The 14600-nt window shown below is 40.5% G+C and overlaps 1 protein-coding gene across 1 annotated transcript; it reads left to right on the top strand.

Moving 5' to 3' along the window:
- Positions 1 to 10885: 10885 nt before the first annotated feature.
- LOC6635531 (protein FAM136A) lies at positions 10886 to 12350 on the top strand. The gene has a single exon (XM_070210776.1). The coding sequence runs from the start codon at positions 11852 to 11854 to the stop codon at positions 12254 to 12256; it is 405 nt and encodes a 134-aa protein (XP_070066877.1). The 5' UTR covers positions 10886 to 11851; the 3' UTR covers positions 12257 to 12350.
- The last annotated feature ends 2250 nt before the right edge of the window (positions 12351 to 14600 follow it).

The raw sequence follows: 14600 nt of genomic DNA, 5'->3' as shown, positions 1-14600 counted from the left end.
CTTATGTGGATATTGGGTTGAATTTAAAATATGAATGTCAGCGCCATTAGTGCAATGAGCGTATGATTGATTTGCAATTCGAAATTTCAAGTTCAGCTTAAATAAACTTGAACTAAACGAGTTCAAGTTCACGCACACAGTTTGCACATTTGGGCTAGTCAAAATAATGAAGTTCCATGCGCTGGTTGCCATAGCAATTGATTTGGCCCGTTTAGGCTATTTTAGTTCAAGTTCAAGCAGCTTCATCGATTTGAAATTAATATAATTACAGTTCGTTAGCGAATTGAAATCTGATGCGAATAAAGCCTAAGGCGCCTACGACTCGCACAATATTAATTACGATTCTTATGTCGATTCCGTGTGAATATTTTGCGTGTCTCACGTGATTGGCGTGCACAGCATTTCGTATCTTTCATACATCTGCCACACTTGCCGCCCATTGCGAGAGTTTGGGTTTGAGCATCAACTTAATCAACCCCATTGCTAACGGGTAGGCATTAAAAATGTAAGCGCCTTAAATATTTAATATTACGCATACGACATGTTGCGTCTGTTTTGTACGCTGCGCTCCTGACATTTGAATGAATTTTCAATAATTTTAATACGCATTTCTTACGCTCTTCTTTCTTTTCCCTTTTCCTATACACTTTTAGACGGCTTTATTATTTTTTATGAAATTTGTAGCGCCTAAGAGGACACAGCTCTGACCCCATAAAGTTGATATATATGAAGATCAGCATCAACAGTCGTCTTGATATAGCCATGACCGTCTGTCTCCCAGGCTAAAGCTATCGCCTTGTAACTCTGCATGGGTTCGTCCGGATCGGACAAATATATCATATAGCTGCCACGGGAACAATCAGTCGAAAAACAGGATCTTGCTTCGAAACTTTTGGTTTATCAAGCTAACTTGACGAAAATTGGCGTTTATAAGTTTTACCATGCTCTTCACATGTACGCAAAATCGTATCAAAATCGGATTACTATATCATATAACTGCAATAGGAACAATCAGTCGAAAAGAAGGTTCTATTATGGAAAAATACTCTGCTTTCCAAAATATTTTTCCCAGACTCAGCAGTTACGAGCTTCACTATACTTAAATATCTACAAGGGTATTAAATGTTCGGCATGCCAAAGATATCCTTTTTTTTTTTTTGTACTTTGTGCTGGTCGTGCACAGCAGGCGATAGAGTTGGGCCAAGCACTTAACGCCTGGCAGGCGCCCAGGCGATAAGCGTCGGTAGGCGCTTGGGATAGTAAGGTTCTGACTGGCCCCAAAATGCCATTTGTGTAAATCTAATAAATAACAAACCGCATTAAATTCGACAACAACGACAAGCAGCAGCAGCAGCAGCAGCAGCAGCAAAATGAGCGCCAAAGGGCGCCTGACACGGCAGCTCGCACGTGTCAATGCGCCTGGGTCACAAATTTCATTATGAAAAAAATTTAAGATAGAAAAACCCCCCCCCAACCAAAAAAGAAAACTCTGATCTAGCCGAGAGTGTGCGTTTGGGGTATACCCTGTACATGCACAACTTTCTGGGGATTTTTATTTTAGCTTTATAAATTTATACAAATGAACGCCTGAAGAACTTCCTGGTTTACCTTCCGATTGTTGTCAAACTTACTTAGTTTAAAGATGTCGCCCTTAATATAAAATAAAAGATTGTCGAACAGATCTAAAGAAGTACTATATATATACATGTAGGAGTTGGAAACAGAACTAGGAGTGGTCGAACTTACAATCAGTTAAATTAAACAGGCGAGTATAATGTTGGCATTATACTCATTTGGTAATATAAAATCACTTATCATATGCAACCCTGCTATGGATATTTAATCAACGATAGATTTATCGATAAAAATACAAGAAGGAGAAGCTCAGTTGTAAGCTAGAAGAGTCAATGAAAAGATGTGTTCGCTGTTGCTCGTTGTCTTTGAAATACATGTCGGAAAATGTACAATAATCATAAGTTTACGCTTGTTCACCAATTTCTCTAAATAAATAATATGAACATAAAGAACTCAAGTGCTTGTGAAGGCCATCGAATGGTCATCCCTACAAATTTGGTGTCAGAAGTGGGATAGACAGAAATTGTGAAATTCGTAAATTGATTAACGAGTACAAACGTATGCAAGACTATTAATCGGAGCATAAAACGAAGCGGGTGCATGAAAATTCATTAAAATTCGTATGCCCTGGAAAAAATGGAAAAAGTCAAGAATCGTCTAGGATTAATGGCGACAGCGGCGAAGTATGCCTAGAGAGCTCTAGTAAGAGCGAGACAAACAGTCGTGTATTGCGTGACAGTGGTCGATAAGCGCAAGCGAGAAGGCGATGTTTTAAATTCTGCGTAGCAAAGGCTGGATAGCGCAAAATTTTCACTTCGTGATGAAATAAGAAGTTGCAGATCAAAGAGGCGAAGAGCGAAGAGCGCGGAATCTTTCAATAAAAGAGCGTGTGACTGGAACGTGCTTCAACACGACAACGATGATCACAGGGTGTATCAAGTTACAGATCAACAACAGAGTATGTTATTTCGTCATTATATGAAAATAATTAACTAGTTGTTGAGTAAAGAGTGTTAAATCAGTAAAAAATTTTCAAAGAATCAAATTATAACAAAGAAGAAATTAAGTGTAAGCAAACACAAAGTGAAAGTATAAGTTAAGACAGACGAATATAACAATTTAATAATTTCTAAAGTTGCTGAAAAAAAAAAAACTAAAATTTGATTCATAAGAGTTTAATTACTTATACCATTAAGTTAAGTACATTGAATTGTTTATTTGTAAGATTCAATTTTAAGCATTGTGAAAAGCGAGCAACGACGATAACAAAATGAACAGAGACGAAATTTTGGCGTTAAGAGTTAACGAATTAAAAGAAAAGTTATCGGCACTTAGTTTGGTAACAACAGGTAGAAAGCAAACTTTGCAAGACCGACTTTTAGAATATTATGGGTTGCAGGTTGACGATAATGAATCTGAGTATGACGATGCTGGGTCGGCTCATACCCGTCAAAGCTCACCAATGCAGATAGTCCGAACAACGTTTACATTACGCGACATTGAAGATTCACTCTCGCAATTCAATGGGTCAAATCAACCAGCTGTTGAAAAATGGATTCATGAATTTGAAGATAACGCTTTGGCAGTGCAGTGGAACGACCTTCAGAAATTTATTTACTCAAAGCAATTACTAAAAGGTGCAGCAAAATTATTCGTGCGCAGTCAGCATGGAATTTCAGATTGGATATCTTTAAAGCAAGCGCTATTGGAAGAATTTGGGACGGTAGTTTCATCAATAGACGTCCACCGCATGTTGCGGAATAGGCGTAAGCGTCAAGGTGAAGATTATATAGAATATCTGTATAGCCTTATGGAAATTGGCGGACCTCTTAACCTGGATGACTCAAGCCTGATAGAATATTTTATTGAGGGAATACCTGACTCGAGGAGTAACAAAAGTAATCTGTATCAGGCCAAGACTCTGCAGCAACTAAAAGAACAAATCAAGGTATATGAGAAAATCCGTAGTAGTCGCCCTCAAGCGTCTAATACGGGTAGGATGCATAACGATACCGAAGAAAAGAAACCTGACTTGAATAAAGAACGAATTAAGAAATGTTTCAAATGCGGCGATCCATCACATCTAGCCAGAGAATGTAGACAGCCAATAAAATGTTACAAGTGTGCTCAACCAGGGCATAAGGCAGCTAACTGTTCAGGATCGCGTGCAGTGGAGAAGAAAGAAGGCCAAAATGCGAACACGATGATAAACAAGGCCAACAGTAGTGGAAAATGCATTTTTAAGGAGTTGTCTTGTAAGAACATATGCTTCTCTGCATTAATCGATACAGGCTGTGACCTCTGTCTGATACGCGATGATATCCTTAAAGAGCTAGGAAAAGTTGAACTGAATAATGAAAAACAGTGTCTTGTTGGTATCTGTAATAGTGAGCTAAATACACTGGGAAGCTTTGTCACTCAAGTCGAAGTTGATGGTATCTTACTGGATATAACCTTTCATGTTACGAGCAGAGACGACATCCAATACTCAGCTGTAATAGGAAACAGCGTATTGAAGCAAGCGGACTTAATAGTATCGGAAAATTTCGTAGAATTTCGACCCAAAGTGAAGGACAATGCAAACGAGAGAGTAATTGACAAGACATCAACAATAACAGAAGATACTGTCGAAAATAAGAAGCCAGACATAGAGCTTTTACAAGAATTCAAAGATGTATGCTTTTTTGCAGAAAATCAGGAGGCTGAGATCGATCTACATCACTTAGAAAAACCTGTTGCAGACGCAGTTCAAGCAATAATTAAAAACTATTCACCTGAAATGAAGAAGAAATGTCCAATTGAAATGAAAATTTTGTTAAATGATGAGCGTCCAGTTTTCGAACGCCCAAGGCGCATATCACATGCGGACAAGTCTATTGTCGATTCGCAAATCAAAACTTGGCTAGAAGAAAAGATCATACAGCCAAGTACATCGGAGTATGCATCTCCTGTTGTCCTCGTTCCGAAAAAAGATGGTACCAAAAGATTGTGCTGTGACTACAGGCGTTTAAACGAAAAGATCGCGAGGGACAATTTTCCAATGCCCTTAATAGACGATGTGATTGAGAGATTGCAGGGCCAAAGTGTGTTTACTACACTTGATCTCGCAAACGGATTTTTTCATGTTCCAATTGAGCCAAATTCGAGAAAATTTACATCATTTGTAACAAGTGCAGGGCAATATGAATTCCTGTTCGTCCCTTTTGGAATATCGAACTCCCCAGCTGTATTTTCCAGATTCATTCATGCAATTCTTGTAGATCTGGTACAGGATGGTACAGTCGTAACTTATATGGATGATCTTATAATTCCCTCCAAGGATATAGATGAAGGTATCCAAAAGTTAAAGCGCGTACTGGACAGAGCAGCAGAGTTTAACTTGCGTATTAAGTGGAGCAAGTGCCAGTTTCTCATGAAGGAAGTTGACTTTTTAGGGTACGTTATACAGGGAGGCACAATAAGACCATCTGCAAGAAAAACCCAGGCAGTTCAAAATTTTCCTATACCGCATGACCGAAAGAGTTTGCAGCGTTTTCTCGGATTAACATCGTACTTTAGGCGCTTTGTAGAAGACTATGCGCTGATAGCCAAACCGCTCTCCGATTTGTTACGGAAAGACGTGCAATTTAAAGTTGATGAAGAACAACTAGTCGCATTCAGGCAATTAAAATCAGCATTAGTTAGTACTCCAGTATTGCGATTATATAATCCGAAAGCCAAGACTGAAGTGCATACGGACGCCTCAATGAATGGTTATGGTGGTGTACTCTTGCAAAAAGACTCGGACGATCAATTGTTGCATCCAATTCAATATTTAAGTCGGAAAACAAAACCCTCAGAAGAGAAGTATCATTCTTATGAGCTTGAGGTGCTGGCTATAGTCGAGGCCTTGAAAAAGTGGCGCGTTTACTTACTTGGCATAAAATTTAAGATTGTGACCGACTGTAACGCTTTCGCTTTGACCATGAAAAAACGTGGAGATATTCCATTGAGAGTCTCGCGTTGGGCACTCTTCCTTCAAGATTTTGACTACAGTATTGAGCATCGAAATGGCAGCAAAATGAGGCATGTTGATGCTTTAAGCCGCGTATCCTGTCTTATGCTTGAAGACTCACTGCAGCACAGATTGCAGCAAGCACAAGCGAGAGATGATTGGGTCCGAGCGGTGCTAACTGTTTTGGATTGTAGCACATACGAAGATTTTTATGTTAGGCATGGTATTTTATACAAGGATCCCATCAAGGAACTTATAGTAGTACCATCGCTGATGGAAGACGAAATCATAAGAATTGCACACAAGCAAGGGCATTTCTCAGCGAAACGAACTCAAGAAGCAATCGAGAAGACATTCTATATTCCGCAGCTATCGTCAAAAGTGCCAAAAATTGTAAAAAGTTGCGTAGAATGCATAATATCTGAGAGCAAATCAGGCAAGAAAGAAGGGTTTTTGGCACCAATTGACAAAGAAGACAAGCCCTTAGGCACGTACCATGTGGATCATGTCGGTCCAATAGAACAGACAAGTAAAAACTATAACTATATTCTAGTGATAGTCGATGCGTTTTCAAAATTTGTTTGGCTCTATCCAACAAAAAATACCACCGCAGAAGGAGTTGTAGATCGACTAAGACGGCAGGCAGCAGTGTTTGGAAATCCTAAGCGCATAATATCAGATAGGGGTGCAGCTTTCGTTTCAAACCTGTTCAAGGAGTACTGTGAAACAGAAGGTATACAGCATCTTACGATAGCTACAGGAGTTCCAAGAGGAAACGGCCAGGTAGAACGTATACACAAAATCGTAATACCAATGTTGTCTAAACTATGTCGTGAAAATCCTTGTAGCTGGTATAAGCATATTGATATCGTTCAACAAACAATCAACAGTACGCCGCCAAGAAGCACTAAAGTTTCACCGTTTAGATTGTTGACTGGTGTGGAGATGAAACTTAAAAGAATATCGGACTTGCAAGAACTATTAGAAGAAGCTGCTATAGAGGAGCTAAGTAACGAAAGAGAAGAAGTTCGTAAAGAAGCGCGGCAAAATATAGCAAAAATACAGCAGGAAAACCGAAAATCTTTTAATAAACATCGCAAAAAAGAGTCCAATTATAAAATAAACGAACTTGTAGCCATTAAGAGAACACAGTATGGTACTGGTTTAAAATTGAAACCTAAATTCTTTGGTCCATATAAAATAGTAAAGATTCAAAACCATGGTAGATATGACGTAGAAAAGGTAGGCGACCACGAAGGTCCAGGGAAAACTACAACTGTAGCAGAATACATGAAAAAATGGGAGCCAAATGCTAATTTAACAGAAGAGTCGTCATTCGGGTCGAATGAAGAGTCAGGATGGCCGAGTGTAGGAGTTGGAAACAGAACTAGGAGTGGTCGAACTTACAATCAGTTAAATTAAACAGGCGAGTATAATGTTGGCATTATACTCATTTGGTAATATAAAATCACTTATCATATGCAACCCTGCTATGGATATTTAATCAACGATAGATTTATCGATAAAAATACAAGAAGGAGAAGCTCAGTTGTAAGCTAGAAGAGTCAATGAAAAGATGTGTTCGCTGTTGCTCGTTGTCTTTGAAATACATGTCGGAAAATGTACAATAATCATAAGTTTACGCTTGTTCACCAATTTCTCTAAATAAATAATATGAACATAAAGAACTCAAGTGCTTGTGAAGGCCATCGAATGGTCATCCCTACATACATATAAGCACCCTTTGGGCTTGTGTATCTACTGCTCTGCCTGTCACATAGGCTCGCACATTTGTACAGGGTATGCAATTTCGTGAAGCGTTGGCACATTGAAATCCTGCGCTAACTGGCGAATGTGTTACACGTTTCATCTTCTTGTTGTTGATATTTTAATATATATACATATATATGTATGTCTATATATATATATATATGCTTGGGGATTTTTACTGGCAACGGTCGCAACGTGCAGCGTCGTGTAGTTTAGGCCAAATTAACATATCACACAAGCCGCAGTCGTTGTCGCAATCATTGCTGAGGCCAATCCTCGTGGCATGTCCTTGCTGGGGACGTCGCTCTGGCTTTTTGGCTCTGCTTGACTTGTCACTTTGAGGCAACGCCAAGGCAACCCAGATATGCATGCATTTACTGTATATAGGCCTAGGCTGGCTCTCAATGCTTATGCTTTCGCTTCTGGGCCATTGACTGGGCCACAGTCCACAGTCCCCCCCCCCCCCCCCCCCCCCCCACCCCCCACGCAACCGGGCCAACATCCATTCAGCGCCGTGCCACGTCATGGCTCATATCACATTTTTGCTGCTTGCTGCTGTCTTATAACATGGAATGTCTTATGAATCTGTTGGGAATGGCAGCCGAAAGTCTTCTTAACGTCAAGTGCTTTTAAAGCAGAGTATCTGTGTACTACATTTTGCATATGACGCTCTTCTACTGCTTTTACAACGAACCAGTAAATGGATCACTTACAAGTGTTGCGTATTTTTCACATAATAGCTTAAAGCAAAAGCTGTGCATATCAGTCAGTTTCTTAAGACAACTATTAAACGAGCTGAAGAATGAACCAGTTAATGAACCAGTAAGTTTTCGGCAGTCAATTAAATCTTTACTCTCTTGGTGTTTAGTCTACAATTAACCAGTCGTGGAACCAGAGAAAGAACCACAATTGTACATATCCGTCAATTTGTTGAATGTTGCATAAATATTTGGGTACCAATTGTAGACTGAATTAGTAAATGAACCACTTAACCTTTGACGTAATGTTGCAAATGAAACAAACCGAACGAACAGATTCACAAGAATCGTAATGCATGTTTTTAGGTGACAAAAGCTCGTATTAAACTGAACTAGTTGCACTCACTATTGAAAACGTTTTCATTAAAGCAATCGTAGAAGCAAAGTGCAATGCTCTCAATTGCAGTTTGAATTGTACTCGAGTCATCAACTGCTTCAGCAAATCAGGCATTGCAGAGCTTGAAGATAAATGCAAACAATTTTCTTTATGTTCTCCATTGGTTCATAAACCGAATCACTGGTTCAATGGCAGCAAAATGACAAATAATTTCTAATCAAATCTTTCCATCTCTGTGCAAAAGTATTCCCCTCCCCCTGCCGTCCCTAGCTCACTCTCTCTCTCTCGCTCCTCACTCCCGCTTATACTCACTCTCTCCATCGTTTTCTCTCTGTGCATTGTGTTTGTAACAAGGCATTGCATTGCTGGATCGCTCTCGCTTTTATTTGCATTTCTCTCGCTCTCTTTCTCTCGCTCACCCTACGTCAACGCTTTTTGTTTGTCTATCGTGCGGCACACACACATACACACACATTACATTTTGACAGTCGCCGATAAGCGCACAACTTTCAGCTCGCACAATTCCTTGGCATTCTTTGTTCTCGTCTGCCTCTGCGCCCGCCCACGCGACCCACCTCGTCCTGCTCTATCCTGTCAGCCGCGCTGTGTACGTTTTATATATGGTTGTGCGTGCTCAGTGGGTGTGTGTGTGTGTGTGTGTGTGTGTGTGTGTATGGGTGTGAGTGTGGATATTAGTGTGCATGCCTTTTAACCAAGCAGATTAATGAAAATTGAAATTGCATTTACCGTTGATTGCTCAAAGACATCCAAACACTACACTTGCCATACCCCTGCCCCGGCCTGCCCATTCCTCGGCGACTGTCGCGCCATTTCGCTGCCAATTCTTGTGCTAGCCGCCCGTACCCCCGTATCCCCGTTGTCCCAGCTCCCACTCCATTTCTACTGCCCACACACACACACACACACACAAGCACACGCACGCACACATTTGAAACAAAGACCAAAATGATTCATTGTATTCTATGAATGCAGGTAATATTTTTTCACTTCTTCTTCGCAACCCCACTCCGCCTCTCGCCACCTGCTCGTACTTCTTGTTTAGTTTGCATGTTGTATCATGTTGATTTGCTTGCGTTTTGTACACTTACAAAGGGCCTTAGAGCTATGTCACGAGTCTCGTAACGCATATATGTGTATATATGTATATATATTCATGAATAGTACGAACAGCCGAGTAGTTATACAAAATATAAATCTCTGCCCGCCTCTATGCAAACTGTTTTATTGAAAAAAGCTCAAAACATTCGAATTAATGTGAATAGTATGTGTGTCTGCAAGGATATTTGATTGTCGGCGTGCCATCGATAGCTCGGTATTTTTTTTCTGTTATTTATTATAATTGTTATCATTTTTGTTGTTGCTGTTTGCTTGTGGACAGACAATAAAAAGCATTTCATTTGAATAATGTGAAAACATTTTGTTAGACAACGCCGTCGCCTTCGTCGCTGTTGCCGCCACTTCTTGCCACATTTTTAAACTGCTCAACTGGCGTCTCTCTCTCTCTCTCTCTTTCTCGCTCTCTCTCTCTCGCACTCTCTCTGTCTTTATGTCTATCTCTTGCACTCGTTGGCGCGCCTTACTCCCGCATTGATTGCCCATTGATAGCAGTTCGACAAACAGACAGACAGACGGACAGCAGGACGGACAGACGGACGGACAGAAGGGCAGACAGACGGACGGTCAGACGGAGGGGCAGACGGACGTACAGCCACACGGATATTTAAATGACTTGGTCATAGTGCCATTAGCCTAGAGAGTTCTCTGACTGATGAAATTTGTATGGCCAGTGACCAGCAGTGGAACAACTTTATGTTGCAAATGAACTAGATCATTTTCAATGCACGTAACCTTAGTCCAAAGTAGTATTGAGTACTGAGACTCGGCATATAATAATAGTAGAGAACTTTTTGTGAACATTCTACGTTAAAATTTGCTCAAATATATGTATTTGACAAAGTTTTACTTGTCAAATTGTATTAAAATCGAAATAATTTTCGAACTGTTTCCATTCTAAAACCAAAATTGTGGCAGTTGAGAGAACAAAATTATTTCTAACGCCTTTCAAATCGAGAACTGATTCTATGGTTGGAAAATTTTGCACCTGCAAATTTCTATGAAACTGTGCTGCACGGCTTTGTGGAGCAAGACAATTTGAATATATTTGTTATTAGTAATTTTCGAATTGCTTTCGTTGCCCCCAAAAGTATGTCACATTTTCTGCTTACTTGTGGATACATAAATAATGTGCAGCCACGTATGGCAATTGTGTTGTATTGTATTGTATTCGTCAATTGGGAGCATGTATGAATAATTTGTGCCGTATGGGAAAGGGGAAAGCAGTTTGGGAGGGGGATAGTTAGGGGGGGGCGTGGCTAAGCTGGTGGCAGAACAGTCCGTAGCCTAAAACAAATAATTACATTATTGTGGCTGGGGGAAAGGTAGGCTCTCAATGGTCCTGCAATCGATTAGCTAAATAAATTATCGATAAATGTTATTTAAATGGCACACGACGTGCATTCAAAGTGGAACAAATTTATGGAGAAATTTGCATAATAGCTGAACAAAAGGCAAACTAGTACAAGGAAATCGGCCAATTCGACTTTGCATTGTTAACTGTGGTTTTCTCGATAGTTATCGATATACATCAATATCAAATTTGATTAATAATCTGTTAATTATCTGTGAGAAGGCTATTAAAGTGACAAACATTTGTTTGTTTAAGAAAAATATCGATAATATAACACAGTATGTGGTTTGGTTGATATCGTTATCGAAATGTTAATCGATTGACTTAGTGGATTTATTCATCACAATATCATATGCTGCAACATACACAACGTAAGACTTAAATGTTTATCAACTTAAGAAAGGTGACAAGAACAACGGCATTGTATATCGATAAGCTATCAAATACAGAAATTATTGGCTATATCTGCCAAGTACGAACTTCGATAAGCAATCTTTTTCATTTACTGTAGCTGTTCTACTCCATATGAAATCTGAAATAAGTGGCAAGAGCAATAACAATGTATATCGATAAGTTATCGATAGCAGCCATCAATTGCTTCACCTGCAAACTATGAACTAGCAATATTTTGTTGTGAGCGCACAATGCAATCAGCTTTTGGTTACTGAAGCTAGCGTACTCCACATTGCATCAAAAATAAGTGCCAAGATAATGTACGTAACTACGAACTAGTATGTTTGGCAATGTATATCGATAAGTTATCGATAGCAGCCATTATTCGCTGCATCTGGAAGCTAGGAGCTAGCAATATTTTGTTGTGAGCACACAAAGCAATCTTTTTCATTTACTAAAGCTATCGTACTCCATATGACATCCGAAATATACCCAAAAATTGTTCACTCAACTAACATAAAAGACGCGACCAGAAAATGGGCGAGAATCCCAATTTAATGGAGCAGCGTGAACGCATTGACAATGCGCTCATCAATGCCGTCGACGACATGGATCGGGAGCATTTGCGCAAACTGCAGCTGACGATGCACGGATGTGCCAAACGCTGTTGTGCCGATATGAACGCCAGTGCGGATGCGGTACAGCGTTGCGTTGATCGCTGCCAAATGCCGCTGACGCGCGCCCGCTGCTATGTGCAACAGGAGCTGGCCGAGTTCGAGTCCCAGCTGGAGGATTGTCTGCGCCAGTGTCAGTTGCCCGGCGAAGATGATAACTGTGGCGGGCGTGTCGAGCGCTGCTCCTTGGACTGTGTGGATAAGTATGTGGCGCTATTGCCGGAATTATTGAACGCGATGCGCATGGAACTGGAGAAGGGCCTATAAACGGGCGGGGGCGGCCAACGCAGGCAACAAAACATATCTACGTTATAGTCAGGAAATGCAAAAAAAGTTAATTAAAATAGTTGTAAATAAATCAAAGCTTATCTAATGTCTGAACGCTGCCACACATTGACAGTCAGCTAAACTGTCTCTCTGTCGTGTCAGTTTTGGCCTATAAGTAGCGACAACTTGGCCGAGAAGAGCACAGAAAGCTGTTCCAACTGAAACTGAATACTGCAAAGAAACCAAAAAACCAAAAAAAAAAAAAAATGCGTTGCACCTTTTTACTGCTGCTTTGCGTCGTACTGGCCGCTGCCCAACGCGATCGCTTGGAATTCCCAACTGGCATCGATGTCGAGAAAAGCAACAGTCTGGCGCTGGTCGAGCTGCGTCCGGCTAGGCAAGGTGAGGCTGCTGCCCAGCCCGAGCCTGAACCGGCAACTGCAAAGCCAACATCAAAGCCAACATCAGAGCCAGGCAGAAAGTTTGCCAGAAAGGTGCGACGAGTGCTGCGACGTTTGGGACTGCTTAAGGATAGATTGGCCACAACCGTGGTGGATGCGCTAGCAAGAGATAGCATGCAGCTGCTGCGCTTGGATGAACTGATGCACACCGCGGCGTTGGGGCAGAAGCGTCATGATAATGCTGACCGTTGGCGTCGGCTTAACGCATAGGCTATGCTTTTGTATGTGTGCGTGTGTGTGTCTTCTGTTCGTGTATGTGTGCAATAAATGCAATAAATGAGCTTGCCATAAAGTGTATGGAAAGCTAGCAAAGCAAGCAACAACAAGTAGCTGCCGTAATGTGCCAACTGTTGAGTTTCCTTCCGCTTCCGCGAGGAGCGCTAGTCGTGCGCTCTCTATTGCTGTCCCACTCCCACGCACACTCTCGCACTGTCATGCTCTCGCATTCTCGCAAATAAAAAATACAACGACTGTGCCGGCATTATAGCGGCAGCGACGCCGGCAGCGGCAGCGAACAAACCCGAACGTCGACGATGACTGCGTTTACAGGTGTTTATTATGCTTCGTGTATTGCGGCTGTGCATTCGTTCGTGCTCCACTGTGTAGGAGGCGTTGCGCTCCCTCCCCTCATTCCCCTCAGTCGCCGCAGTCGCGGCAGTCGCATCGTTCGTCTCGTTCGTTTCGTTCGCCTCGTGCGCTCTTCGTTAGTGTGCGTTGGTTTTATGGCGCTCTTGTCGTGGGCGTGCTGGTTGCTTTATATTCCTGCGACTGTTGCGCTATCGCATCAGTTTCATTTGAACGCTCGCCAGGGCGAGTTGTGGAGCAGCAGCTGAGCAGAACCAGAACTCTGAACATTCAAAAACTCAACACTTCAAACTTCAATCAAATTCTCAAACGCTCATGTTGCTCGCCAACAACAACAGCAATCAGCAACTCGCTATCAATACTTTTTTTTATTGTTTTTTTGTGCAAGTGCAGTGCTAAAGATCTCGTAGCTCATTCAGAACAAAAACCAAAAAATTAATTAAAAAAATAAAAGAACTAGTTCAAAAAAATAAATATTATTTGAAATTTGAGAGAAAAGTCGAAACTATTTGCATTTTTGGAGCTCAAATTTTAATTTGCACAACATTTTGTGTTAGTTTTGTGTCTTCACTTTATTTTTTTATTGTTTGTTGCATTTTTTTTGGTTGTGTTTTCATATTATTATTAACTCTGCGGTGTAAGAATTTGTTGATTGCTTACGCACAAAATGTGCACAAAATTCTCACTGGATTCGAACGACTGAAAAGTGCGTCGTTCTCAGGACATTTTTCCAACAGTAAGTACCAAACCATAAATAATTGTTTATTTTTGAAAACTTTTCCAAATATTTATGTGATGAATGTGGCGCTTCTGGGGATTCATATTGTGCGTGTGCGTGTGTGTGTGTGTGTTTGTGTGCGTTTTCAAAATATTTCCGAAAAAAATGAGTGAAAAAGTTCGTTTTTTGCCTTTTTTTTTTATTTTAGTTTTTATCTGAGTTCTTTTTTTTGTGGCTTGCGTCTCCCAAGCTGGCGAAAGTTCTGTTTTTAAAGTTGAAAGCATATTTGTGGTTTATTTCCATTTCCATCTTTTTGGCCATTTGATGTCCGAATGTTCAGTTGCAAATAAATATGTAAAAGTATTTAATTGAGACTGCAAGAATAACTTTACTTTCATGGGATCTAAAGTTTGACTTGTTTTTCGTTTTTTATACTTTTGCATTTTGTTTGTTTGTTTTTTTTTATTTTTTGTCATTTCCCAGAAACCATATTTGATTAAAGTATGAAAAGTGCACTTTGTCTATTTTTGAACGTATTTTATTTGCATTAATATGTATTTTAATTTGATTTTGCATTTCG

Source organism: Drosophila virilis, unplaced genomic scaffold (assembly GCF_030788295.1).
Source record: "Drosophila virilis strain 15010-1051.87 unplaced genomic scaffold, Dvir_AGI_RSII-ME tig00000343, whole genome shotgun sequence".
In the NCBI taxonomy this organism is placed as follows: Eukaryota; Metazoa; Arthropoda; class Insecta; order Diptera; family Drosophilidae; genus Drosophila; species Drosophila virilis.
Note: the sequence above shows the minus strand (reverse complement) of the source record. Positions and strands in the feature narration are given on the sequence as shown.

What these genes read in the sequence shown, in the direction of transcription:
- LOC6635531 (XM_070210776.1), top strand. Translation starts at nt 11,852, where the DNA reads ATGGGCGAGAATCCCAATTTAATGGAGCAGCGTGAACGCATTGACAAT.